Below are 27878 nucleotides of genomic sequence, written 5' to 3'. Positions count from 1 at the left end.
CCTCCGTTCACTGGGACAGACTGCAGTCTGTAATGGCCACTCATCATTGGCAAGGGGGTTGCCTCTGCCTAATCCCAGGCTACACCTCTTTAGCCCCAGTACCTGCCTTGGGCCTTTAACAAGGTCTGCAGCCGGGGGGGTTACCAGGCTGGATCTCCCAGCTCCCTTTGCCCTTCCCTAGCGCTGCTCCACTTCAGGTACCTTGCTCCCAGGCAGCCAGGCCCTTCCCACCCCAGGGCTAGAATGGGACTCCTGTCTACTGGCCCCACAGCCCTTTTATCCAGGCCAGCTGTGGCCTGATTAAGCCAGCCACACTTGGGCCAACTACCTCGCCAGCCTCCCTCAGCTGCTCTTAATCCTTGTACTTTGGAGTGGGGCAGCCGGCCCACTACACAGTCCTATTCAGTAATTCATAAATGATCTGGAAAAAGGGGTAAACAGTGAGGTGGCAAAATTTGCAGATGATACAAAACTACTCAACTATAGAACAGCTTCCATATGAAGAGAGATTAAAAAGACTGGGACTTTTCAGCTAGGAAAAGAGACGACTAAGGAGGGATATGATAGAGGTCTATAAAATCATGACTGGTGTGGAGAAAGTAAATAAGGAAGTGTTATTTACTCCTTCTCATAACACAAGATCTGGGGTCACCAAAGGAAATGAACAGGCAGCAGGTTTAACACAAACAAAAGGAAGTATTTCTTCACACAACGCACAGTCAGCCTGTGGAACTCCTTGCCAGAGAATATTGTGAAGGCCAAGACTATGGGTATGTCTATACTTACCGGCCGGGTCGACGGGTAGCGTTCGACTTCTCAGAGTTTGAACTATCGCGTATAATCTAGACGCGATAGTTCGAACTCCGAACGCGCTCCCGTCGACTCCAGAACTCCACCACTGCGAACGGCGGTGGCGGAGTCAACGGGGGAGCCGCAGACTTCGAACCCGCGGCGTCTGGACAGGTAAGAAGTTCGAACTAAGGTAGTTCGACTTCAGCTGCGCTATTTGCGTAGCTGAAGTCGCGTACCTTAGTTCGACCCCAGTGTAGACCAGGCCTATGACAAGGTTCAAAAAAGAACTAGAGAAGTTCCTGGATGGTAGGTCCATCAATGGCTATTAGCCAGGATGGGCAGGGATGGTGTCCTTAGCCTCCGTTTGCCAGAAGCTGCGAATGAACGACAGGGGATGGATCACTTGATGATTAGGGGGCTGGAGCACATGACTTATGAGGAGAGGCTGAGGGAACTGGGATTGTTTAGCCTGCAGAAGAGAAGAATGAGGGGGGATTTGATAGCAGCCTTCAACTACGTGAAGGGGGGTTCCAGAGAGGATGGAGCTCGGCTGTTCCCAGTGGTGGCAAATGACAGAACAAGGAACAATGGTCTCAAATTGCAGTGGGGGAGTGTAGGGGACTCGACCTCCTGCGGGGTGGTGGGGCACCACACCGCCTCGCTACGTCCTCTTTGCTGGGTTGGGGAATACCCAGTCTATCGCCCAGACCTTCAGGCAGGGCCTGGCAAGCAGTACAAGATAAGTCCAGGCCCTGGGCCAGGGCAGGCAGCAAACAAACAGTCAGGAGCTCAGGCCCTCAGGCAGGGACTGAGCAAATAGTTCCATATAAACCCAGGCCCTGGCTTAGAGCGACCTGGGGAAGGAGGAGACTGCCACCCGTGAGGCAGGCCCACCCACTCCCCTGCGTCCCAGCCCAGGGCCCTAGCAGCAGCACAAGACCCGCTCCTGTGTCACTGGGGATCCTGGCCGCAACACACTGTCATGGGCTCTGGCAGTGCTGCAGCCAGACTAGGTTTGGCTGCCCCCTTGGCTACTTCCAGACTCCCCCTCGTATGGTACCTGGGTCTGGGTGGTGTCCTCAGAGGGCTCCAGCACTATGGGTTCCTCCGGGTAGCTAGTGAGGGGTAGGCTTGGCAGCTCCTCTGGGTAGCTGGCAACAGGTAAGCTTGGAGGCTCCTCCAGGCACCGGTCAGCCTTAGGCATTGGCCGGTCTGGCCAGTCCTCGGGTTGGCCGCAGATCGCTGGGGTCTCCCAAGCTGGAGCCAGGCCACAGGCATCTGGCCTCTCCGGTGGCTGCCGACTAACTGAGCTCTGCGTTTGGGCTTTTATACATCCTGTCCTGCGCCTTGACCTCTGGGGGGCGGGCACAGGATCCACTGGCTCTGCCCACTTTGCTGTCTGGGGGGGTTCTTCCCCCAGCGGGCTGGTGGGGCACCACACCACCTCGCTATAGGGAGGTCTAGGTTGGATATTAGGAAACACTATTTCTCTAGGAGGGTGGTGAAGCACTGGAATGGGTTACCTGGGGAGGTGGTGGAATCTCCTTCCTTAGAGGTTTTTATGGCCCAGCTTGACAAAGCCCTGGCTGGGATGATTTAGTTGGTGTTGGTCCTGCTTTGAGCAGGGGTTGGACTAGATGACCTCCTGAGCTCTCTTCCAACCCTAATATTCTATGATTCTATGATTACCTGTTCTGTTCATCTGGAACTGGCCACTGTTGGAAGACAGGATACTGGGCTAGATGAACCTTTGGTCTGACTCAGTATGGCCGTTCTTATGTTCTTAAGATGGCCAGGGAGACAACCCCATGCTCGGGGTGTCCCTAGCCTCTGACTGTCAGAAATGGGAATGGGCGAGAGGGGATGTATCACTTGGTGATTGCCTGTTCTGTTCATTCCCTCCGAAGCACCTAGCATTGGCCACTGTCGGAAGACAGAATACTGGGCTAGATGGAACGCTGGTCTGACCCAGTATGGCCCTTCTTATGTTCCCTAGAACAACTCCCAGCCTGGCAGAAAGTGTTTCTTCTTTACAAGGTCAAGAATTTGGAGTCTCAAGAGAGAATTGCACTGGGAGGGGTTGGGTCACTGGTCACATCTCATCAGCCCAGGCTTATCCTAGTGTGGCCTTTGATACCGTTGCTAATGCTACATTTCCTGAGTTCAAGGAGTGGCAAGGACCCACAGCACAGCCAGCCTGAGGTTGATGTTCCTTTACTTGTGGCTAAGCACAGGCCACCCAGTTTTCACAAGTTGAGGCACCCATTGACATTGGCTGTCTCTGTTCTTGGTAGCCCAGCTTCAGGCACCTAGTCAACTCCTGGGGGGCATCCAGTGGTGAGGCCCCCACTGTCCATGGTCACTATAGTCCAGCTAAAGTGGAGTGGGGAGAGATTCTTGGAATGAAGCCCTGGGCAGGAAGCCTTTCCAGGGAGTGCTTTAGGGTGGGTTTTTAAAGAGAGAGAGGTTGCTTGGGGGACAAGAGGCACTGCTCCAAACTTGGGACGGTGTGAACCAGGGAACTAAACTGAGAGAGAGACAGAAACCACTGGAGAAGCAAGAGGAGGAGAGACCGAGGGGTGCTCAAGGGATGGAGGGGGCTGGGGAGCAGGAGAAACTGAGAATACAGCTGTTGTTGGGGTTGCACCTTTGAAGATGGAGGAGTAAGAGACAGGAAGCCAGAGTCCCTGGAGTGTGAGGTAGGGCTGGGGAGTGGGGAGTAATTAGGCCAGAGCCACAAGCAATGATTTAGATTGTCCAGGGCAGTAAGGGCAGGATGTGGGTAGGAGAATTATACTGATTGGGGCAAGAGATGATGAGCTGCCAGAGAGGGATGTTAGCAGTGTGGAGGGTGAGGGGAGGCGATGTGAGAGAGGAGGAAGTGGCAGGAGTCACTTGGGTCAGAGTCAGAGATAACACCATCTCTTAGGTCCAGGAGATGTAGAGGATGGAGAAGGGAGGTGGTGGGAGGGAGCGAGGAGAGAAGATACAGAGCTCAGGTTTGCAAAGAGTGAGTGTGAGCAGATGGTGGGACATCTAAAAGGAGGTGTCGGTTCCAGATGCAGGATTGGACAGAAGAGGAGGAGCTGGGTGGAGTGGTGGATTTGGAATCCCTGCTACAGAGGGATAGCTGGGGGAATTAGGTCACCCAAGCAAGGAGAAGGAACAGGGAGAGGGTCGCCAGCAGACAGGCAGAGAGGAAAGGACAAGGAACAATGGAAGGAGATACCAAGGGCATGTCTATACTAGAAATGCTGCCTTATACAGTGATAGCGCTGTAGCATAGACACTATGCCGACGGGAGGCGTTCGCCTGTCACTGTAGTTCATCCACCTCCCTGAGAAGTGGTAGCTAGGGCAACGGAAGAATTCTTCCATCGGCCAAGTGTTGTCCACACTTGGATCTAGGATGGCTTAACTACATTTCATACCCCTGAGCGACACAGCTGGAGAGACCTAAGCTTTAGGGGGAGCCCAGGCCTGGGATGTGAAAGGAGCATTGGAAGAGAACCAGGAGAGGCCAAGGAAGGACAGAGCATCAGAAGCCACAGAGACACTGAGAGATGGGGAACAGGCCACGAGGCCCAGCCAGGAAGGGGAGCAGAGATGGTGCAGGTGGTGGTGGGGGAGACAAAACTCAGACTGCAGGGCAGCTAGGAGCAAGGCCAGATTTCCCATGAGGCACAGTGCCTAGGGCCGCTGGCATTCTAAGGGTGCCTAAAAATTCAATTTTTGCCGCTCCTGGGTCCTGGCAGGGGGCTGGGCCGGCTGAGGGGGAGACAGTGCCACACAGCCCTGCTGGAGCGCTCCTCGCTTAACCCCGTGGATCCGGTCACCTCCCAGCAGGGCCAGTGAATGCGGACAGGGGGCAGGACCAGGGCCGGCTCTGGCTTTTTTGCTGCCCCAAGCAAAAAAAAAAAAGGGACAGGGCCACTGGAGCAGCAAAGTGGGGAGGGGGGAAGAAATGGCGTGGCTGGAGCGGCAAAGCTCGGGGGGGAACACGGAGCGGCTGGGGCAGCAAAGCTCGGGGGGAACACGGCGCAGCTGGAGCGGCAAAGCTCGGGGGGGAACACGTTGTGGCTGGAACGGCAAAGGGGCGGAACACGGCACGGTGGGGGGGAACACGGCGCGGCTGGAGCGGCAAAGCGGGGGGAGGGGCGGGGGGAGAAACAACGGCGTGGCCGGCAAAGCAGGGGAAAACAAAACAAAAAACCCTACAGGGCAGCCGGAGCAGCCAACAACAAAAAAAAAGCGGCCGTTCTGCCCTAGGTTTGGGCGGAAGCCGCCCCATAGACTCTGCCGCCCCAAGCACCAGCTTCCTCAGCCTGGGCTGGACACAGGAGAGTGGGTCTCTGGAGGGGCTAGTGGGGGGGCTCTGGGCAGTGAGGGGATGGAGGACGGTCGGCAGTGGGGCGCTGAACAGTGGGGAGTGGAGGAGGTTTGTGTGTTTCAGGGTGTTTGGCAGTGGGGAGTTTGACAGTGGGCAGAGGGGCGCTGGGCAGTGGGCAGTGGAGGAGGTTTGTGTGTTTCAGGGTGTTTGGCAGTGGGGGGGGTCTGTGGGCAGAGGGACGCTGGGCGGTGGGCAGTGGAGGAGGTTTGTGTGTTTCAGGGTGTTTGGCAGTGGGGGGGTCTGTGGGCAGAGAGGCGCTGGGCAGTGGGCAGTGGAGGAGGTTTGTGTGTTTCAGGGTGTTTGGCAGTGGGGGGGTCTGTGGGCAGAGGGGCGCTGGGCAGTGGGCAGTGGAGGAGGTTTGTGTGTTTCAGGGTGTTTGGCAGTGGGGGGTCTGTGGGCAGTGGGGCGCTGAGCAGTGGGGAGTGGAGGAGGTTTGTGTGTTTCAGGGTGTTTGGCAGTGGGGGGGTCTGTGGGCAGAGGGGCGCTGGGCAGTGGGCAGTGGAGAAGGTTTGTGTGTTTCAGGGTGTTCGGCAATGGGGGGTCTGTGGGCAGAGGGGCACTGGGAGGTGGGCAGTGGAGGAGGTTTGTGTGTTTCAGGGTGTTTGGCAGTGGGGTCTGTGGGCAGAGGGCGCTGGGCAGTGGGCAGTGGAGAAGGTTTGTGTGTTTCAGGGTGTTCGGCAATGGGGTCTGTGGGCAGAGGGGCACTGGGAGGTGGGCAGTGGAGGAGGTTTGTGTGTTTCAGGGTGTTTGGCAGTGGGGGGTCTGTGGGCAGAGGGGCGCTGGGCAGTGGGCAGTGGAGAAGGTTTGTGTGTTTCAGGGTGTTCGGCAATGGGGGGTCTGTGGGCAGAGGGGCACTGGGAGGTGGGCAGTGGAGGAGGTTTGTGTGTTTCAGGGTGTTCGGCAGTGGGGGGGTCTGTGGGCAGAGGGGTGCTGGGCAGTGGGGAGTGGAGGAGGTTTGTGTGTTTCAGGGTGTTTGGCAGTGGGAGGTCTGTGGGCAGTGGGGCGCTGAGCAGTGGGGAGTGGAGGAGGTTTGTGTGTTTCAGGGTGTTTGGCAGTGGGGGGTCTGTGGGAAGAGGGGCGCTGGGCAGTGGGCAGTGGAGGAGGTTTGTGTGTTTCAGGGTGTTCGGCAGTGGAGGGGTCTGTGGGCAGAGGGGTGCTGGGCAGTGGGGAGTGGAGGAGGTTTGTGTGTTTCAGGGTGTTTGGCAGTGGGGGGTCTGTGGGCAGAGGGGCGCTGGGCAGTGGGCGGTGGAGGAGGTTTGTGTGTTTCAGGGTGTTCGGCAGTGGGGGGGTCTGTGGGCAGAGGGGTGCTGGGCAGTGGGCAGTGGAGGAGGTTTGTGTGTTTCAGGGTGTTTGGCAGTGGGGGGGTCTGTGGGCAGAGGGGCGCTGGGCAGTGGGGAGTGGAGGAGGTTTGTGTGTTTCAGAGTGTTCGGCAGTGGGGTCTGTGGGCAGAGGGGTGCTGGGCAGTGGGCAGTAGAGGAGGTTTGTGTGTTTCAGGGTGTTTGGCAGTGGGGGGTCTGTGGGCAGAGGGGTGCTGGGCAGTGGGCAGTGGAGGAGGTTTGTGTGTTTCAGGGTGTTTGGCAGTGGGGGGTCTGTGGGCAGAGGGGCGCTGGGCAGTGGGCAGTGGAGGAGGTTTGTGTGTTTCAGGATGTTCGGCAGTGGGGGGTCTGTGGGCAGAGGGGCGCTGGGCAGTGGGCAGTGGAGGAGGTTTGTGTGGTTCAGGGTGTTTGGCAGTGGGGTCTCTGGGCTGAGGGGCGCTGGGCGGTGGGCAGTGGAGGAGGTTTGTGTATTTCAGGGTGTTGGGCAGTGGGGGTGGGTCTGTGGGCAGAGGGGCGCTGGGCGGTGGGCAGTGGAGGAGGTTTGTGTGTTTCCGGGTGTTCAGCAGTGGGGGGTCTGTGGGCAGAGGGGCGCTGGGCAGTGGGCAGTGGAGGAGGTTTGTGTGTTTCAGGGTGTTTGGCAGTGGGGGTCTGTGGGCAGAGGGACGCTGGGCAGTGGGCAGTGGAGGAGGTTTGTGTGTTTCAGGGTGTTTGGCAGTGGGGGGGTCTGTGGGCAGAGGGGCTGGGCAGTGGGCAGTGGAGGAGGTTTGTGTGTTTCAGTGTGTTTGGCAGTGGGGGTCTGTGAGCAGAGGCGCTGGGCGGTGGGCAGTGGAGGAGGTTTGTGTGTTTCAGGGTGTTCGGCAGTGGGGGGTCTGTGGGCCGAGGGGCGCTGGGCGGTGGGCAGTGGAGGAGGTTTGTGTGTTTCAGGGTGTTCGGCAGTGGGGGGGTCTGTGGGCAGAGGCGCTGGGCAGTGGGCTGTGGCGGAGGTTTGTGTATTTCAGGGTGTTTGGCAGTGGGGGTCTGTGGGCAGAGGGTCGCTGGGCTGTGGGCAGTGGAGGAGGTTTGTGTGTTTCAGGGTGTTCGGCAGTGGGGGGTCTGTGGGCAGAGGGGCACTGGGCAGTGGGCAGTGGAGGAGGTTTGTGTGTTTCAGGGTGTTTGGCAGTGGGGGGGTCTGTGGGCAGAGGGGCGCTGGGCAGTGGGCAGTGGAGGAGGTTTGTGTGTTTCAGGGTGTTCCGCAGTGGGGGGTCTGTGGGCAGAGGGGCGCTGGGCGGTGGGCAGTGGAGGAGGTTTGTGTGTTTCAGGGTGTTCAGCAGTGGGGGGTCTGTGGGCAGAGGGGCGCTGGGCAGTGGGCAGTGGAGGAGGTTTGTGTGTTTCAGGTTGTTCGGCAGTGGGGGGTCTGTGGGCAGTGGGGCGCTGGGCAGTGGGCAGTGGAGGAGGTTTGTGTGTTTCAGGGTGTTCGGCAGTGGGGGGTCTGTGGGCAGAGGGGCGCTGGGCAGTGGGCAGTGGAGGAGGTTTGTGTGTTTCAGGGTGTTTGGCAGTGGGGGGTCTGTGGGCAGAGGGGCGCTGGGCAGTGGGCAGTGGAGGAGGTTTGTGTGTTTCAGGATGTTCGGCAGTGGGGGGTCTGTGGGCAGAGGGGCGCTGGGCAGTGGGCAGTGGAGGAGGTTTGTGTGTTTCAGGGTGTTTGGCAGTGGGGGGTCTGTGGGCAGAGGGGCGCTGGGCAGTGGGCAGTGGAGGAGGTTTGTGTGTTTCAGGGTGTTCGGCAGTGGGGGGTCTGTATGCAGAGGGGCGCTGGGCAGTGGGCAGTGGAGGAGGTTTGTGTGTTTCAGGGTGTTTGGCAGTGGAGGGTCTGTGGGCAGAGGGGTGCTGGGCGGTGGGCAGTGGAGGAGGTTTGTGTGTTTCAGGGTGTTTGGCAGTGGGAGGTCTGTGGGCAGAGGGGCGCTGGGCAGTGGGCAGTGGAGGAGGTTTGTGTGTTTCAGGGTGTTTGGCAGTGGGGGGTCTGTGGGCAGAGGGGTGCTGGGCGGTGGGCAGTGGAGGAGGTTTGTGTGTTTCAGGGTGTTTGGCAGTGGGGGTCTGTGGGCAGAGGGGCGCTGGGCAGTGGGCAGTGGAGGAGGTTTGTGTGTTTCAGGGTGTTTGGCAGTGGGGGGGGGTCTGTGGGCAGAGGGGCTGGGCAGTGGGCAGTGGAGGAGGTTTGTGTGTTTCAGGGTGTTAGGCAGTGGGGGTCTGTGGGCAGAGGCTGGGCGGTGGGCAGTGGAGGAGGTTTGTGTGTTTCAGGGTGTTTGGCAGTGGTGGGTCTGTGGGCAGAGGGGCGCTGGGCTGTGGGCAGTGGAGGAGGTTTGTGTGTTTCAGGGTGTTTGGCAGTGGGGGGTCTGTGGGCAGAGGGGCGCTGGGCAGTGGGCAGTGGAGGAGGTTTGTGTGTTTCAGGGTGTTTGGCAGTGGGGGGTCTGTGGGCAGAGGGGTGCTGGGCAGTGGGCAGTGGAGGAGGTTTGTGTGTTTCAGGGTGTTTGGCAGTGGGGGGTCTGTGGGCAGAGGGGCGCTGGGCGGTGGGCAGTGGAGGAGGTTTGTGTGTTTCAGGGTGTTCGGCAGTGGGGGGTCTGTGGGCAGAGGGGCGCTGGGCAGTGGGCAGTGGAGGAGGTTTGTGTGTTTCAGGGTGTTTGGCAGTGGGGGGTCTGTGGGCAGAGGGGCGCTGGGTGGTGGGCAGTGGAGGAGGTTTGTGTGTTTCAGGGTGTTTGGCAGTGAGGGGTCTGTGGGCAGAGGGGCGCTGGGCAGTGGGCAGTGGAGGAGGTTTGTGTGTTTCAGGGTGTTTGGCAGTGGGGGGTCTGTGGGCAGAGGGGCGCTGGGCGGTGGGCAGTGGAGGAGGTTTGTGTGTTTCAGGGTGTTTGGCAGTGGGGGGGGGTCTGTGGGCAGAGGGGCGCTGGGCAGTGGGGTGCCTAAAAGTTAAAAGTGGCGGTTTGGAGCTCCAAGCCGGTGCGAGCGCTGGGGGCCACCCCACAGCTCCCGGCCACCAGGGTCGGCACGGGACAGGGGGCTTGGAACGGCGAGACGCAGGCGGCAGGGGACGCTGGAGCTCTGAGCCCCTGCAAGTGGAGCAGGGGAACTTGGAGCCAGGGGCCCTGCAGCTGCCCAGCCCCCAGGAGTGGCTTGGGGACCCTGTCTAGGGGCACACAAGGTATAAATCCGGCCTAGCCTAGGAGGGAGCCCAGCTGCCGGGGGTGCAGCGTGTACTAAGAGCTGAGGGGTCACGGGAAGGAGGAGCTAGGACGAGGGAGGTTAGAGCAGAGAGGGCAGCAGGGAGCGCAAGGAGAATATGAACAGAGAAGTGTTCACCTGCTCTGGCCAGGAGAGTCAGAGAGTTTTAAGGCCAGCAAGGACCACCATGATCACCCAGTCTGACCTCCCAGGCAACCCCGCAGTAGGAATTCATTCCTGCTTCGAGTCAAATAGCTGTAGCTGAACCTGAGCATCTCTTTAAGGGGCCCATTAGTGCCTGTGGTGAGTTCCCAGTACCCAGAAGTGAGGAGAATCAGAGGCATGATTAGGGGCCTGGAGCACATGACTTATGAGGAGAGGCTGAGGGAACTGAGATTGTTTAGTCTGCAGAAGAGAAGAATGAGGGGGGATTTGATAGCTGCTTTCAACTACCTGAAACGGGGTTCCAAAGAGGATGGATCTAGACTGTTCTCAGTGGTAGAAGATGACAGAACAAGGAGTAATGGTCTCAAGTTGCAGAGGGGGAGGTTTAGGTTGGACATTAAGAAAAACTTTTTCACTAGTAGGGTGGTGAAGCACTGGAATGGGTTACCTAGGGAGGTGGTGGAATCTCCTTCCTTCGAGGTTTTTAAGGTCAGGCTTGACAAAGCCCTGGCTGGGATGATTTAGTTGGGTTTGGTCCTGCTTTGAGCAGGGGGTGGGACTAGAACCTCCTGAGGTCCCTTCCAACCCTGAGATTCTATGATTCTATGATTCATGCAGGGCTCTGGGCCAGTGGAGACATAGGTGGGGGCAGGTTGCTAAGGAGAGAGGTGGGAGGCGAAAGGGAAGATCCTGTTTGCAAAGTGGCTAGAGGTTGGGGGAGAGGAGGACTGAGGGATGCAGGGAAGCCCAGCGCCGGCTGTGCTGTGCTCAGTTTCCAGGCTGTGGCTGGAGGCAGAGAAGTGACCATAGTGAAAGGGGACATTGGTGGAATAGTTTAAGCTTTCTCCATCTCTGCGTCGTTCTGAAAGGAATAACAAGCGCCAGGCATCTTTTCTGGGAGCCGCACTCCAGGGCTGGGGTGGAGGGAAATGCTGCATGTGCTGCGCCCGGCCTTGGCAAGCACTCGGGGGAGTAGGGGAGCCTGTGACACGCCAGAGAGATTTTCCTTGACCTGGTTGTAAATTATTCAGCATGTTTATCATGATCACCATTTTGACCAACTGTGTGTTCATGGCAATGAGCGACCCGCCACCGTGGGCCAAGAACGTGGAGTAAGTTCCTTTCCTCCCATCGCTGCTTGGCCACCTGATGGCACTGGAGAGGGTGGCCCCCTTCCCTGCGTGGCTGCTCCTTACAGAAATCTGTCCTGCTTATCAGACAGGGGCCTGAGGGGAAGGTGTGGAGGGGCCTTGGGAAATGGGCATGTGTAGTTTGGAGACCACCGGACTGAGCTGTCGCCATGGTTGCGATCTCAGAACCCAAGTTTGTGTCCAGCTCTAGACTTTGCAACCACAGGCACATTTCTGAACAGCCTCCCCCCACTACTCACCGCGGCTCAGCTACAGGACAGACAGGGCTCCGAGAAGGCAGCAGGTTTTTGAGGGCTCAGCACCCACAATTTGGGGCCAGATTACCATGGCTCAGCACCCACTATCAGTGCCAGATTTTCCAAAGAGCCGCCCATTGAGGTGCCTAAACAGGGCTGAAGTTTTCAAAACACCCAGCAGCCCCAGTGGTGACACTAATGGCCTGGAGCCCGCGTGCCCTCACCATGCTGAGCTCATTTGGAAATGCAGCTCATGGTGCTGAAAGCAGTGTTGGTAGGGAGTGGCCATCTGTATTAAGGCTCCCAATTTTTCTAATGCTAGCAGAGCTCAACTGCTGTCAGCAGCCATGGGAAATGATTGATAAGACATATTTTCCAACCCTTTTCCCATGAAGGTCTCAGGACCCATTTTTCCCACATACACACAACATTTTTGCAAGTGTCTTGGATAGTTTTCCCTTTGAGCTGCTTGTCTTGTCTACTTATCATAAGTCACTGTTTCTGCTTTCAGATACACCTTCACTGGGATATACACCTTTGAGTCCATGATAAAGATAGCAGCCAGAGGATTTTGCATTGACCAATTTACATTCCTACGTGACCCATGGAACTGGCTGGATTTCAGTGTTATCATTATGGCGTAAGTATACTCAGTAAGGGACATGGCACAAGCAGGAAGCCTAGCTAACCAAGTTGTAACATTGTTGGTATAGGATGAATTGGAAACAAATGTCTGGAAAATTGCCAGAGATGTTAGAGCTGGTATTGTCTACACTGGGGTTATGCCCCAATTCCTGCACTTGATGGCCAGTCACTGCAGTAGCCACACCCCAAATGTAGACAAGGAGAGCTGTGATTGCATCAGTGGAGCTAACCCCAGTGCCAAGCAGGGTTAAACTTCACTGGGGTATATTGTGACTTTCCTTGTCTATACTTGGGGCTTTGCTCTGGTTGTTGGCCCCCCATGGCCAGGATTGGGGCACATCTCCAAAGCAGACAAAGCCCACCTAGGCAGGGGAGGCTCTACCTTTTTGGCCGCCCCAAGCAGTCATGCGCGGGAGGCGCCCCGGAGCCGCAGGAGCAGCGGACCTCCCGCGGGCATGACTGCAGAGGGACCGCTGGTCCCGCGTGGCTCGGCTGGACCTCCCACAGCTGCGGACGGTTCGCGGGTCCGGCGGCTCCGCTTGAGCTGCCGCAGTCATGCCTGCGGGAGGTCCAGCCGAGCCGCGGGACGAGCGCCCCCTCCGCAGTCATGCCTGCGGCAGGTCCGCCGGCCCAGCCTGCCGCCCCCACCCCCCCGGCTGCAGGGGACGGGCCACTCCTCGGCTCGCAGCGGCAGGATGGGCTGGGGCCCCAGCCTTTTGCCGCCCCCTAGATTTTGCCACCCTAGGCAGCAGCTTGTTTTGCTGGTGCCTAGAGCCGCCCCTGCACCTAGGTCACCTTGCCTGTCCCTCTCAGTCAGGTCTGGCTTGTTACCTCGCTTTGCCCAGAAAGAATCAAACTGTGCTACTTCCTACCCATATTTCTAGTCTTTCTGCAGTGACTCTCTTCCTATTATTTCTCTGTCCTCATTAGTGTTCACACCACACCCCTTCAATATCCACTGGGCCCGGTTAATGTGCTGGCTACTTCCTCTTCCAGAAGGGCAGTGAAGATGTTAAATTTAACAAGTTTGAAGGGGGGGCCAGGAGGCTCCGTGCGCTGCTCTCGTCCGCAGGCACTGCCCTCCCACCAGCTCCCACTGGCCACAGAGCCGGTGCTCGGGGCGGGGGCAGCACGTAGAGCCCCGTGGCCCCCCGCCTAGGAGCCGGACCTGCTGGCCACTTCCAGGGCATAGTGCGGTGCCAGGGCAGGTAGGGAGCCTGCCTTAGACCTGCAGCACTGCTGACCAGACTTTTAACAGCCCAGTCAGCAGTGCTGACTGGAGTCGCCAGGGTCCCTTTTCGAACGGGCATTCCGGTGGAAAACCGGACACCTGGCAACCCTACCCCAGATCCCAAAGGCATCATCCACAGTGGCCTCATGACAGTGTGACTACCACATCCTAAGATTTGTCCGCACCGGCTAGTGCACAGTAGGGAGGCCACTAGTCCAGGATTAAACTGGATGGCCCTCTTTTTGAGAGGTTTGCCATGCCCGGTATTTGGACACAACTGGACATGGTTTTGTCCTGTGTCAGATGGGGGACACTGCTCTGCCCCAGCCCACTCTTAAAAATGGCACCTCTGGAATGCAGGGTGACCTCGAATGCACCGTGTGTGCAAAGTCACACTGGTGGGGGTGAGGTGGCGCACTCTGAAAGATGGTGCCCCCTCCGCATGTGGCATGACCTCACACCCACCACCATGCCAGCGAGGGCAGAGTTATCACCGGCGGGGGCAGGGTCACACCATTCCCAGAAGTACCAGAATGTCTGGTGTTGTGGGAAGGTGGAGCGGCCACCTTATGCACCAATATAATAAGGGACTTGATCTTCCTTGGCTTGAAACCAGAGTAAGCTGCACCAGTGCAGCATGTGGACATGAGGAATTTCATTGAATCATAGGATTGGAAGGGACCTTGAGAGGTCATCTAGTCCAGCCCCCTGCACTCAAGGCAGAACTAAAGATTATCTAGACCATGCCTGACAGGTGTTTGTCTAACCTGCTCTTAAAAACCTCCAGTGAATGCAGGGGGCATCTCTGTGTTGTGTTTGTACACCACCTAGCGCAGTGGGGCCATGTCCAAGACTGGATCTCAAGGATGCTATCATCATCATCATCATCAGGAATCAATCAGTATAGCTCACCTGCTGTAAAACTTCCCAGTGTAGACAAAACCACAGGCACCTTGCTCCTGGGAGCTTTCTCCAGCCTTCTCAAGGCAACACAGCTCCAGACCTTCCCCCCTTAGTCTTTGCAAGTAGCTGTGAAGTGCTAATGAGTTCTCTTCAGGCACTCACAGCAGCACACAGCCTGTAGGCTCCCTCGGCGGTAACGCTGCAGGTTGGCAGATCTACTGCTTTTGTCTCTGAAAGTGACCATGACCTAGAGTGCTGTGAAAACACTCCTCACCTTCAGCCACCGCAGCAGAGCAAAGTCTGAATCCTTCTGAATCCTCCTTTCTCCTCACCTCCCCCAGTTACACCACAGAGTTTGTGGATTTGGGAAATGTCTCAGCTCTACGAACGTTCCGTGTCCTCCGTGCACTGAAAACAATCACCGTGATTCCAGGTAGGTCAAGGAGCATTTGCCTTCCAAACCATCTCCTTTCCTTTCCATAGTTTAAGCTTTACCTTGAAAAACCAGCCGGCTTGCAGATCTTTGCCCTGCACCTTGGATTGTCCCACCAGTGCAAAGTGAGTGTGGAACACTCCTGTTCCTATGTGACACTGTTTTATACCCACTTTGCACTCACTGTCACTGGCATAACTGACTATACAGGTTGGAGGATAGTGGAGAAAATGGCCCCTTGCCTGTTGAGAGGCGAAGGCATTTTTCTTTGAGGGTATGGCTACACTGGCGATTTGCAGCGCTGGAAAGCCTCCACCAGCGCTGCAATTAGTAAGTGGCCACACCTGCAGGGCACTTCCAGCGCTGCATCTCCCTGGCTGCAGCACTGGCCGTACACCTCACTCAGCATGGGGAATAAGGATTCCAGCGCTGGTGCTGCAGTGCTGGTCATCAAGTGTGGCCACACACCAGCGCTGTGATTGGCCTCCAGGGTATAAGGATGTATCCCAGAATGCTTTTATAAATTACTCTCTTTGTTTTGTTATGCAGCCTCTCTTTGTTTTGTTATGAACGAGCTCCGATCGGAGCTCCGTTGCTTATCTAAAAAACAAACAGAGCTCCTGTTTGCTGTGATCATCTGTACCTGGCTGTAAACAATCAAATGAGAGGCAGGGAGGGAGTGAAACAGCGGGGAGTCGTGTTGGCTGCAGGCTGTTTGCAGAGTTAAGACTAAGCGGTCGGAAACATGTTCTGATTTTTCAATGCAGGAAGCTAAACACACAGTGGTGGCTCCAAAAATCCCCTCTCTCTTTCCCCCCGCTCCCTGTCACACTAGACCCCACTCCACCCCCCTCTTTTGAAAAGCACGTTGCGGCCACTTGAATGCTGGGATAGCTGCCCATAATGCATCACTCCCAACAGCGCTGCAAATACTGCAAATGTGGCCACACACCAGCGCTGGTAGCTGTGAGTGTGGCCACACACCAGCGCTGGCCCTGCACAGCTGGACGACCAGCGCTGCAAACTACCAGCGCTGCAAACTGTAAGTGTAGCCATACCCTGAGTTTGGGGCATTATGTCATTGGTAGTGCTAAAAGCTCCAGCAGCATTGCCAGCCCAGTTATAAGACCCTGCTTTTGCTTCTGCATAACTTTGCAAAAAAGTCCTTTTGAGCTGACAATTTCCATGTCCCAAAGTAGTTTTTTTGTCTTTGAAAACTTTGAGAAAAATGCATTTAATTGTTTTGCATTATTTTGTGTCTTTAAAAGAAAGGAATACGTTTCAGACTTTGAGAGTATGTGCTTGGAGCTCAGGTGTGTTCCCGGCTCATGTAGACATACTCGCATTCACTCTCATTGGGCTAAAAACAGTAGAGTAGCTGCAGTAGCACAGGCAGTGGTGAGGCTAGCTACCCAGTGCACAAACCTGTCTGGACCCTGTAGGCGTGTATTGGCGGGAGCTAAGCTAGGCCACCACTTGCCGTTGACTGTGCTAGTGTGGCTACACTACTATTTTTAGCACACTAGCTTGATAAGATCTAGTACAGGAGTGTCTGCATGAGCTGGGAATCACACACCTAGCTCCAAGTGTAGATGTAGCCTTTAGGGTCAAATCCTGCTGATTTTTACATATGTGGGTGAGTCCCATTCATTCAGTGGGGCTATTCATGAGCAGAGATTAATCAGACTGGGACTGTTCCGCTTGGAAAAGAACTGACTAAGGGGGGATATGATAGAGGTCTATAAAATCATGACTGGTGTGGAGAAAGTGAATAGGGGACTGTTATTTACCGTCTCACATAGCACAAGGACCAAGGGTCACCCAATGAAATTAACAGGCAGCAGGTTTTAAAAAAAACCAAAAGGAAGTACTACTCCACACAACACATTCTCTGCCAAAAATGTTCTGCTTATAAGAAGCACACGATCTTTTTCAGGGGAGAAGGCAATATGCCACGTTCATTGAAGATACAACAATTAGCATATGCATTCAATCACACCACACACTGCCCCGCCAGTCAATGTTATAGTTACCAGTCCAGAGTCCGGATCAATCTAGTGGCCAGCTAGGCTGATCACGTGTAGGTAAGAGCCTGGTTCTGACGGTCGCGATATGATGCTCCAGGGAAGTCTTGGCAGGATGAACCCAAAATTTCATGGCAAGGCACCCTGTTTATATAGTGATTTTCCTTCATTGGAACCAATGAGTTTTGCACTGTCATGCTGTAATCAATTGTTGTTTGATGAGTGCTTGTTTTCTTAAATTGTCCTTTTCATTCTTTATCTTGTTCTTTTATTAAGTCTCTCAGGGAGTTACCCCAGGCTGGTTTTGATCAGCGCTATCTTGTCCCCACTGATAGGTGCCTGTCTCATCTTTAGAGTCGTCAATCTGCCCTCCTCTGGCATTTCAATAGGGGCGTGTTCCAGCCTCCTGGGGCCCTTGCGTCTGTCTCCGGTTCCTCCCTAGAACATCTGGTTCAGTGATGGCCTTCACACTTATCTCTTAACACCCATTCCTCATTCACACACAAAACAGAATTAATTTACACAGAACATTTTGAACAGGAACATCAAATTGCAATGCAAAAGAAAAACAATCACCACATTCTTTTACTTATTTTAAAATGCTAAACCTACAACAAAATGGTGGCCCTCAAAGATCTGTAAAAGCAGCAAAGAGTCCTGTGGCACCTTATAAACTAACAGACGTTTGGGAGCATGAGCTTTCGTGGATGAATACCCACTTCGTTGGATGCATGTAGTGGAAATTTCCAGGGGCAGGTATATATAAGCAAGCAAGAAGCAGGCTAGAGATAACGAGGTTAGTTCAATCAGGGAGGATGAGGCCCTCTTCTAGCAGCTGAGGTGTGAAAACCAAGAGAGGAGAAACTGGTTTTGTAGTTGGCAAGCCATTCACAGTCTTTGTTTAATCCTGAGCTGATGGTGTCAAATTTGCAGATGAACTGAAGCTCAGCAAAAGCAGCAAAGAATCCTGTGGCACCTTAGAGACTAACAGACGTTTTAGAGCATGAGCTTTCGTGGGTGAATACTCACTTCGTCGGATGCAAGTCAGCAGTTTCTCTTTGAAGTCATGAACCGGTCTGACTATCAAAAGGAGGCCACCAGACAACTCTCCAATACCAAATTCTACAGGCCACTTCCCTCAGATCCCACTGACGAATACACTAAGAAACTGTACCATCTACTCAGGACACTCCCTACACTAACACCGGAACAAATCAACATACCCTTAGAGCCCCGACCAGGGTTGTTCTATATACTACCCAAGATCCACAAACCCGGAAATCCTGGGCGCCCCATCATCTCGGGCATTGGCACTCTCACTGAAGGACTGTCTGGATATGTGGACTCTCTACTCAGACACTATGCCACCAGCACTCCCAGCTATCTCCGTGACACCACTGATTTTCTGAGGGAAGTACAATGCATTGGTGACCTTCCAGAAAACACCAGCCTAGCCACCATGGATGTAGAGGCTCTCTACACAAACATCCCACACACTGATGGAATACAAGCTGTCAGGAACAGTATCCCTGATGATGCCACAGCACAACTGGTTGCTGAGCTCTGTGCCTTTATCCTCACACACAACTAATTCCAGATCAGTGGCACCACTATGGGCACCCACATGGCCCCACAATATGCCAACATTTTTATAGCTGACCTGGAACGCTTCCTCAGCTCTCGTCCACTCATGCCCCTTCTCTACCTACGCTACATTGATGACATCTTCATCATCTGGACCCATGGGAAGGAGACTCTGGAAAAATTCCACCACAATTTCAACAGCTTCCACCCCACCATCAACCTCAGCCTGGACCAATCTACACGGGAGGTCCACTTCCTAGACACCACGGTGCAAATAAGTGATGGTCACATTAACACCACCTTATACCGAAAACCTACCGACCGCTATGCCTGCCTTCATGCTTCCAGCTTCCATCCTGGGCACACCACACGATCCATTGTCTACAGCCAAGCACTGAGGTACAACCAGCAAAGAATCCTGTGGCACCTTATAGACTAACAGACGTTTTACAGCATGAGCTTTCGTGGGTGAATATCCACTTCGTCGGATGTATTCACCCACGAAAACTCATGCTGTAAAACGTCTGTTAGCCTATAAGGTGCCACAGGATTCTTTGCTGCTTTTACAGATCCAGACTAACACGGCTACCCCTCTGATACTTGAGGTACAACCATATCTGCTCTAACCCCTCAGACAGAGACCAACACCTACAAAATCTCCATCAAGCATTCTCAAAACTACAATACCCGCATGAGGAAATAAGGAAACAGATCAACAGAGCCAGACGTGTACCCAGAAGCCTCCTACTGCAAGACAAACCCAAGAAAGAAACCAACAGGACTCCATTGGCCATCACATACAGTCCCCAGCTAAAACCCCTCCAACGCATCATCAGGGATCTACAACCCATCCTGGACAATGATCCCTCACTTTCCCACACTTTGCCTTGGGAGCAGGCCAGTCCTCGCCCACAGACAACCTGCCAACCTGAAGCATATTCTCACCAGCAACTGCACACCGCACCATAGTAACTCTAGCTCAGGAACCAATCCATGCAACAAACCTTGATGCCAACTCTGCCCACATATCTACACCAGAGACACCATCACAGGACCTAACCAGATCAGCCACACCATCACCGGCTCATTCACCTGCACATCCAGCAATGTAATATACGCCATCATATGCCAGCAATGCCCCTCTGCTATGTACATCGGCCAAACTGGACAGTCTCTAAGGAAAAGGATAAATGGACACAAATCAGATATTAGGAATGGCAATATACAAAAACCTGTAGCAGAACACTTCAACCTCCCTGGCCACACGATAGCAGATCTTAAGGTGGCCATCCTGCAGCAAAAAAACTTCAGGACCAGACTTCAAAGAGAAACTGCTGAGCTTCAGTTCATCTGCAAATTTGACACCATCAGCTCAGGATTAAACAAAGACTGTGAATGGCTTGCCAACTACAGAACCAGTTTCTCCTCCCTTGGTTTTCACACCTCAACTGCTAGAACAGGGCCTCATCCTCCCTGATTGAACTAACCCCGTTATCTCTAGCCTGCTTCTTGCTTGCTTATATATACCTGCCCCTGGAAATTTCCACTACATGCATCCGACGAAGTGGGTATTCACCCACGAAAGCTCATGCTCCCAAACGTCTGTTAGTCTATAAGGTGCCACAAGATTCTTTGCTGCTTTTACAGATCCAGACTAACACGGCTACCCCTCTGATACTCAAAGATCTGTTTCTGCCTTGAAGTCCAAACACAAAAAAATTCTGGCTGATGCATCTCTACCAATGACACATTAGGCCATTCCTTTCTGCTACTCAAAAAGGGTGGCTGGCTGGATATGTAAAATCATACATCAATAGATTTAATACATGCTACATTATTATCTTATTCTTTATCCTTCATTCTAGATTATACAAAATACAAACATAAAATCCTACTAATACAAAGCCAACCTGTGTAACTCCTTGCCAGGAGATGTTGTGAAGGCCCAAAGTATAACTGAGTTTAAAAAATGTCAGTTCATGGAGGATATGTCCATCCATGGCTCTTAGCCAAAATGGTCATGAGCAGAACCCCATACTCTGGTTGTCCCTAAACTTCTGACTGCCAGAAGCTGGGAGTAGGTGACAGGGGATGGATCACTTGATAAATTGCCCTGTTCTGTTCATTCCCTCTGAAGCATCTGGCATTGGCCTCTGTCAGAGACAGGATGGCCTAGCTGAGCCATTGGTCTGACCCAGCATGGCCCTTCTTATGTGATGATGTTCTTCTGTTCTTACCCAGCTGAGTATGGTCAACTCATTTGAACAAGAGAAGCAGGATTTAGCATTTTTACTGCACTCAGATATGTCCAAAATGACTGAACTATAAGGACTTAATTATGGAAAAGACCTCAGGCTAATCTCCATGTTTGGGGGGTAGGGGGACAGGTTTGTGACATGCATAATCATGACCCTAATTGACCGCAGAGTTGTGCTTAGCTGTCTTGGCCTTGATTTTAGCTAGGTCTCAACCTGGCCTCCAAAACTAGGTGCAGGCAGAAAGCTAGGGAAGGGAAAGTGTGCAGCCGTGAGCACAAAGAGGTGAGCCTGTAATTCTAGGCCCACCATTTGGCTGGCAGTGTTGGGTATGTCTGCAGTGGAATTAGACACCCCGGCTGGCCTGTGCCAGCTGACTCGGGCTCACAGGGCTCAGGGGCTGTTTAACTGCAGTGTAGACATTCGGGCTCAGGCTGCAGCCCAAGCTCTGGGACCCTACTATCTCGTAGTGTCTTAGAGCCCAGGCTCCAGCCTGAGCCCAAACATCAACATCATAATTAAACAGCCCCCTAGCCTGAGCCCCGCGAGCCGGAGTCAGCTGGCACGGGCCTGCCGTGGGTGTCTAATTGCAGTGTAAATGTACCCTTAGAGGCCACTTTTGCAAATATATGCAGTCTGTGACTCCTGATGGTCACCTTATCCCAGCCTCTAGATGGCGCTGGGTTATGTGTAAATTCAAACTACCTGGCTATGTGCCCAAATATGAGCCAGATGTTGGGCCCTCACCCTGAGCACACATAGCTCTATGCTTTGATAAGGTAGAAGCACACCAATAGCTCAGGGTCAATGGGGGAGGCTACCTTGCTGGCACAGTGCAGAACCCTTTGGGCAAGCAGGGTGTCTGGCAAGGGTGGCTGCCAACCTTGTCCAATGGATCCTAACATTCCTCAGGCAAAGACCCAGGAAAGTGTCCTGGCATCACAGGAGTGGCCAAGTCGAAGACGCTCTGGAGATATTTCATCAGGACAAGAAGTCTTGTGCCCTGGCTTCTTTCACCGCCTGCCAAGGCAGAGGGGACCCAATGCCAGCTATAGCCTGCTTGTTTTACCCACAGGATTAGTCCTTCCTCAGCCAAAATACAATAATATGGGGGATCCCCCTATGAACTCCCTACCAGTCAAAGGGTTAAAAGCAAAACCAAACAATGACTCCCCTAAGCCCCTGGCACAGGGATAGGATTATTGGGGTTTGCATCTTCCCTCGGTTGCACAATGTAGGAGTCAAATGGGCCTGTGCCCACTCCCTCAATAGCTAACAGCTTTGAATGGGTGCCAAGGCCAACGGCAGGGCCAGCTGGCTTGCTGGTGAGGGATCTGCGGAGGCAATGAAAGTCACTTTTATTCCAGGATAATCAATGTACTTCCCAAGCGGAGTAATTAATCTGGAATGTCATCTCTTTATCTGGTCTAGAGTCTGCACCACACTGGCAGTTATTCTGGAGCGGTTTATTCTCCTCTCGTTATTCCAGTCAGTTTCCCCATGTACATGGGTCCTTAGCGAATCGGAGTTTTACCTCAACAGGTGGAAATATTGGCACAGCGACTGGGACAAACTGATCTCCAATATATATTTGGACATGAAATGGGTCCAAAGCAAGTGGCAGATCTGAGCACTCCTGTGCTTGGGGACTGTTTTGGGCTCCAGAGATGAATTCTGAGGCTTGGTCCCATCACTAATTTGGGCGTCACACGAGGGGAATAAATATCTTCACATCCCAAGGGCCTCTCAGGGTCTGTTCAATAGCCTGCTCCCGCTTGGGACAAGAAGCTACCATTGTGCTTTCAGAGCAAAAGATGAGGTAACCTAGCCCCAATGCGAACTGTCACTCAGAAGCACAAAGACTTCTCCGGCTCAAAGGGTTCAGAGCAGAGTGGAAGAGCTTGGCAGAGCTCAAAGTTCTCCCGGTGGTTACAGGAAGAGAGACTCTCCTTTGGACGCAGCAGAATTCTCTGCCCTGAGATCAGGATTAGCAAATAATTCATCCCAGGTGCAACAGCACAGAACCTCCTCCTGTTCATTTTAACCTAACTGTGATTTTATTTGGCAAGTTTCAAATGAGAGGAAAAACACACAATGAAAGGGAGTTAGAAACCATCAGGGGAAAATAGTAACGGCTTCTGTGATGGAAAGATTTTAGGGCCAGTCTAGGGATGTTTCCATAGTATCCATTTAAATGTGTTTGTGAAACCTGTTCTTTTGTAAAAACAACAAGGAGGACTTGTGGTACCTTAGAGACTAACAAATTTATTAGGGCATAAGCTTTCGTGGGCTAGAACCCACTTCATCAGATGCATGGAGTGGAAAATACAGTAAGAAGATATATATACACAGTACATGAAAAGATGGGAGTTGCCTTACCAAGTGGGGGGTCAGTTCTAATGAGACAATTCAATTAAAGTGGGCTCTTATCAACAGGAGGAAAATAACTTTAGTAGTGGTATCAAAGTGGCCCATATCAAACAGTTGATGAGAAGGTGTGAGTAACAATAGGGGGAAATTAGTTTTAGTTTTTGTAGTGACCCATCCACTCTCAGTCTTTATTCAGGCCTAATTTGATGGTGTCCAGTTTGCAAATTAATTCCAGTTCTGCAGTTTCTCATTGGAGTCTGTTTTTGAAGTTTTTTTGTTGGAGTATTGTGACTTTGAGTTCTGTTATTGAGTGTCCAGGGAGGCTGAAGTGTTCTCCGACTGGCTTTGGAATGTTATAGTTCTTGACGTCTGATTTGTGTCCATTTATTCTTTTGCGTAGCGACCGTCTGGTATGGCCACTTTAATTGAATTGTCTCGTTAGAACTGACCCCCCACTTGGTAAGGAAACTCCCATTTTTCATGTACTGTGTATATAGATCTTCCTACTGTATTTTCCTCTCCATGCATCTGATGAAGTGGGTTCTAGCCCACAAAAGCTTATGCCCAAATAAATGTGTTAGTCTCTAAGGTGGCACAAGTACTCCTCGTTGTTATTGCTGATACAGACTAACATGGCCACCACTCTGAAACCTGTTCTTTTGTGTGATCTAGCACATCAAAAGGACCATTTGCGGGCACAGAGTGATTCAAAACCTCAGGGGCAGCAGGCCTCATTACACGGCATAATTAATGTGTCAGGGCATGTGCTGGTGTCTGGTGGGGTCAGGAAAGAACTGACAGAGCTCTGTGAATAAGAGATTTTTCAGTTCACTGGCAATTCCAAAAACTCAGGAAAAAAACATTTTAGGACTAATAGAAAATGACATTTTTTGAAATTTTTGGTGAACTGAATAGTCAAAAAAATCATTTCTGATTTTTTGTTTTAGCAAAATTTAAATGTTTTGATTTTGACCATTTTAAAATGTTTTAAATGTTTGTTATATAAACCTACGGAAATTTGTAAACAAAAAGTTTTGAACTGAAAAATTGAAATGTTTCATTTTAAAAACGTTGAAACAAAATTTTTCCATTTTTTTTATTTTGGGGGCAGGTTTTATCTGAAACAATTTGCAAAACACTTTGGTGTTGCCAAATCTGCATTTTGTGCCAGAAAAAAAAACGTGTTGGCAGAAAAATTTCACCCCGCTTTATTTCCAACCCTTTGGATAATAGCATTGTACCACGGGCAGGTGAATTTTTATGGGGAGGGGTCTTGCCTTACACTGAAATCCAGGCTGGTCTGGAGTTAGGGCAGTGGGCAACTCTTATGGGATGCATGAGCTCCATAGCAACATTAGAACATTATCGATGATTAACAAATTAATAACTACACCAATAATAATGTCTCCCTCCTCAGGGCTGAAGACAATTGTTGGAGCTTTGGTACAGTCCGTGAAGAAGCTCTCTGATGTCATGATTCTCACCGTCTTCTGTCTGAGTGTTTTTGCACTGGTTGGACTTCAGTTGTTCATGGGGAACCTTCGGCAAAAATGCGTTAGGTGGCCACCCCCTATAAATGACACTTTGCAAGAGGACTTCTTTGGACTGGACAATGACACGATCGCTAACTCAACTCTCTATGGCAACACAACTGGGTTGAGTAATGGGACTTTTGACTGGGATTCTTACATCAACGATGAAGGTAAATACTTGTGCGCCTTCTCTCTGCTGTCAAAATGTGTAAACAATCTGATTGACTCCTCGCCACCATTCAGAGCCCCTCTCCTCAGCCAATCAACGTCCAGGATTGGCTGCCATTCACAGCCCCACTCCTAAGCCAATCAACATCCAGGACTATCCACCATCCTTGGAAAATTTTGCACCATGTGATTAAGCCAATGACAAATCAAAATTAGCCACAAACATCAAAAGCTGGAGGTGGACTCCAGAAACGATAAATGAATATTTTTGTCCAAAACCAGAAAATGTTGAGAAAATCAAAATGTTTTGGCAAAAAAGAAAGTGTTTAAAACAAAAGGGCGGAACCCTTCATTGAATACGGAGCCACACACCAAGGGTGGAGAGAGAATTCTGAAACTGCTTTCACATCCAGGGTCCTTCCACAGTGCAGGCACATTTATACAAGAGGCAGAACCAGCCGCTAGTCAGCCTGTTGCTGCCAAGTAACAGCTGCAGTGTGATAACTATTGGCTGGAGTCTTTCACATCTTGTTTAGAGCACTCAGCAGAACTCAGCAGCAGGTCACATTACATGCTGACTGAGGTGCTTTATTCCACAAGAAGGCTCCTTAGCAGGGGAGTTAAAGTCAATATCCACGAATGACTGAAACCTATGCAAACAGCAGTGACACATTCTGGCCATGCATTCAGGTTAACAGCTGCTCACACCACAGCAACACATCCTGGCCTGAAATGCCATATGTGGGGCGGCTTTTCAACACTCCACTGGTTAGTTAAATAGAGGCATGGGGGCTGGGAAGGAATCATTGATTGGGATGCACAGCACAGGCTCCAGATAGGTCCCTCCAGGCTATTCAGAGGGCAAAGTCCAAATCAGGTAATACCCAAGGCGGGGGACTCATTGCTTCTCCATGCAGGTGGCTCAGGCTGCTGATCCGCACCCGCCAGAAGGGCCTGACCCCAGGGGCATGTTCTCCATGTCAGTAAATGAAATTAAATTCCCTCTTTGCTGTGTCTCAGCAGCTGCTGTGGTTCTCGGCTGGGTGGATCACTGGCAACATCAAAGAGGAATGAGCTTGATGCATTCCCAGTCTCGTAGTGGGCTCAGTTTGGTGCTGGCCTGAGAGTGCTTGTTATTTTCCACAGTTTCCCAGCAGGGCATGTGCAAAAATTCACTCAGCTGGAAACCTGCAGAGCCATGGCACTGGCCTTTCTCCAGTCTTTTTAGTCCCCTTCTGTGAACGTTCACACCAGCGAGCCTTGGTTTGCATGAGAGAGAATGTTAACGTGTATTCACACAAGCATTCGCGCTGACCACTCTTGCTGGCTGTCTCTAGAGCTGTCGCTGGGTTTGGGCATCAGCCAGTCAGGCAAGTGAAACAAAACCATGTGACTAAGGTCACCTGTGCAAATTAGCACAATATAAATAGCAAATCTAGGAAGCAATAGCTGTGGTGAATGCTTTATGCTGGGACACAATCCAATTAGCCATTTGTTGAAGAATTGCAAATGATAAACAAACATGTGCAAATCAATGTCTGCAATTCTCACTTCTTGCTTTTTTCCTGAATTGCAAAGGGAATTTCTACTTTCTGGAGGGCTCGCTGGATGCTCTGCTCTGCGGGAACAGCAGCGATGCCGGGTAAGTGGGGTCTGTTCTGACCGGCACAAACAGAGCTGGGCGGCCCCTGGGGAGGGAAACAAAGAGGCCAGATGTGGCTTAGTCTGGGGATAGCACCCAGCCGGACCAGCCAATGAGAAGTGACTGGTGTGAGCAGGGGCAGCTCTAGGAATCTGGCCGCCCCAAGCACGGCGGCATGCTGCGGGGGGCGCTCTGCCGGTCGCCGGTCCTGAGGCTCCGGTGGACCTCCCGCAGGCGTGCCTGCGGATGCTCCACCGGAGCCGCGGGACCAGCAACCCCTCCGCAGGCACGTCTGCGGGAGGTTCACCGGAACCGCGGGACCAGCGGACCTTCCGCAGGCATGCCTGCAGGAGGTCCACCGGAGCCGCCTGCCACCCTCCCCGCAGGACGCCGCCCCAAGCACGCGCTTGGCGCGCTGGGGTCTGGAGCCGGCCCTGTGTGTGAGTTTGGAGAAGTTGCCCTTTCATCTCTCCCTCTTCTGCTTCCCCACCCCCTTGCGCTTCCAGTCTCCTAGTTAACAAGCTAATTAGCTCATTAGCTACGCAGCCCCAATCTGATCTGGTAATCAGGAGCTCCTCTCCTTAATGAGGCCCTCCTTGAGAGCATCATTGGCTAGACAATAACCAGTGCGGGCTTGGTTGCTGAATCCCAGCACTCCTCACAGGAATGAAGAATTTTTGTGCCGGTAGAAGTGCTGACTGATGCACACCAAATCACTAGTCACTTGCGAAAATCTTGATCATAAATCTCGACTAGATACCTAAGTATGTGGCCACATTTTCAAACATCCTGTCCACCCAGCAGTCAGGGGGAATTGCTAAGTGCTCAACACTTGAACATCTGGCCACTCAGAGTATGTCTACACTTCAGTAAACCACCCGCGGCTGGCCGGGCCAGCTGAGTCTGGCTCGGGATGCAGGCTAGGAGACTGTGGGGTACATTGGGTGTTGACTGGAGCCCGGGCTCTGGGAGGTACTGCACCCAGCACGGAGCCCCTGGTCAGCCAGCATGGCAACCTGCTGCCCCAGAATCCAACATGGGAACTGAGGGGAGCCAGCAGCAGTTACCAAAGAAGGAAAACAAAGTGACTCTGCTGACAAAACCGGCCCCAGAGGAGTTTTTTGATGCCCCCTTCCACCCCGGAGAAATGGCCGCTGTAGAACTGGCCACAGAAAGTGAAGAGGCAGAAGCCGCTGGTAAGTTTCTGGCTCCATTTTTGTGTTTATTAAAATAGGAATTGGAAATGGGGGGGATTTCCAGTCCATGAACCAATGCAAGCCCTGGGTAGCATCCTGTATCCGCTAATGGCAGATGGCATGCCAGCACACTGGCACCCCACACCTCCCTCCCACCACATGGAATTCAACATGGAGCTCAGGAAACACAAACAGGAAAGCAAGCAATGAAAAGTGAAGTTTTACTAGAAAGGCACACATTTTCTTAGGACATTCTGGTTTGTTAAAAATAACAACCTTAAACCTCGTCCACCCTCCCTGTGCAAGGAAAAGGCCTGGTTAGAGACCCTCGAATCATGGAAGTCAACGAATGGCTATGCAGGTGGTGTCCAGGTGGTGTCGGAGAGAAGGCTTTGGATTCTTTGACCATGGGATGATATTCGAAGAAGGAGGAGTGCTAGGCAGAGACAGACTCCACCTAATGAAGAGAGGGAAGAGCATCTTTGCAAGCAGGCTGGCTAACCTAGTGAGGAGGGCTTTAAACGAGATTCACCGGGGGAAGGAGACCAAAGCCCTGAGGTAAGTGGGGAAATGGGATACCGGGAGGAAGCATGAGCAGGAGAGTGCAAGAGGGGAGGACTCCTGTCTCATACTGAGAAAGCAGGACAATCAGCGAGTTATCTT

General features: G+C 52.7%; 1 protein-coding gene across 1 annotated transcript in view; it reads left to right on the top strand.

Annotated features, from left to right (window-relative positions):
* The window catches only part of SCN4A (sodium voltage-gated channel alpha subunit 4), a 157235-nt gene that overhangs the window by 27290 nt on the left and 102067 nt on the right, over positions 1 to 27878 (top strand). The window contains exons 4-8 of the mRNA XM_039504220.1: positions 10868 to 10957; positions 11744 to 11872; positions 14353 to 14444; positions 24095 to 24379; positions 25956 to 26019. Of these exons, the coding sequence (XP_039360154.1) occupies positions 10868 to 10957; positions 11744 to 11872; positions 14353 to 14444; positions 24095 to 24379; positions 25956 to 26019 (660 nt within the window). The remainder of the gene's footprint in view (positions 1 to 10867; positions 10958 to 11743; positions 11873 to 14352; positions 14445 to 24094; positions 24380 to 25955; positions 26020 to 27878) is intronic.

This window comes from Mauremys reevesii, linkage group 17 (genome assembly GCF_016161935.1).
Source record: "Mauremys reevesii isolate NIE-2019 linkage group 17, ASM1616193v1, whole genome shotgun sequence".
Lineage (NCBI taxonomy): Eukaryota > Metazoa > Chordata > Testudines > Geoemydidae > Mauremys > Mauremys reevesii.
This window is presented reverse-complemented; position numbering and strand designations above follow the sequence as displayed.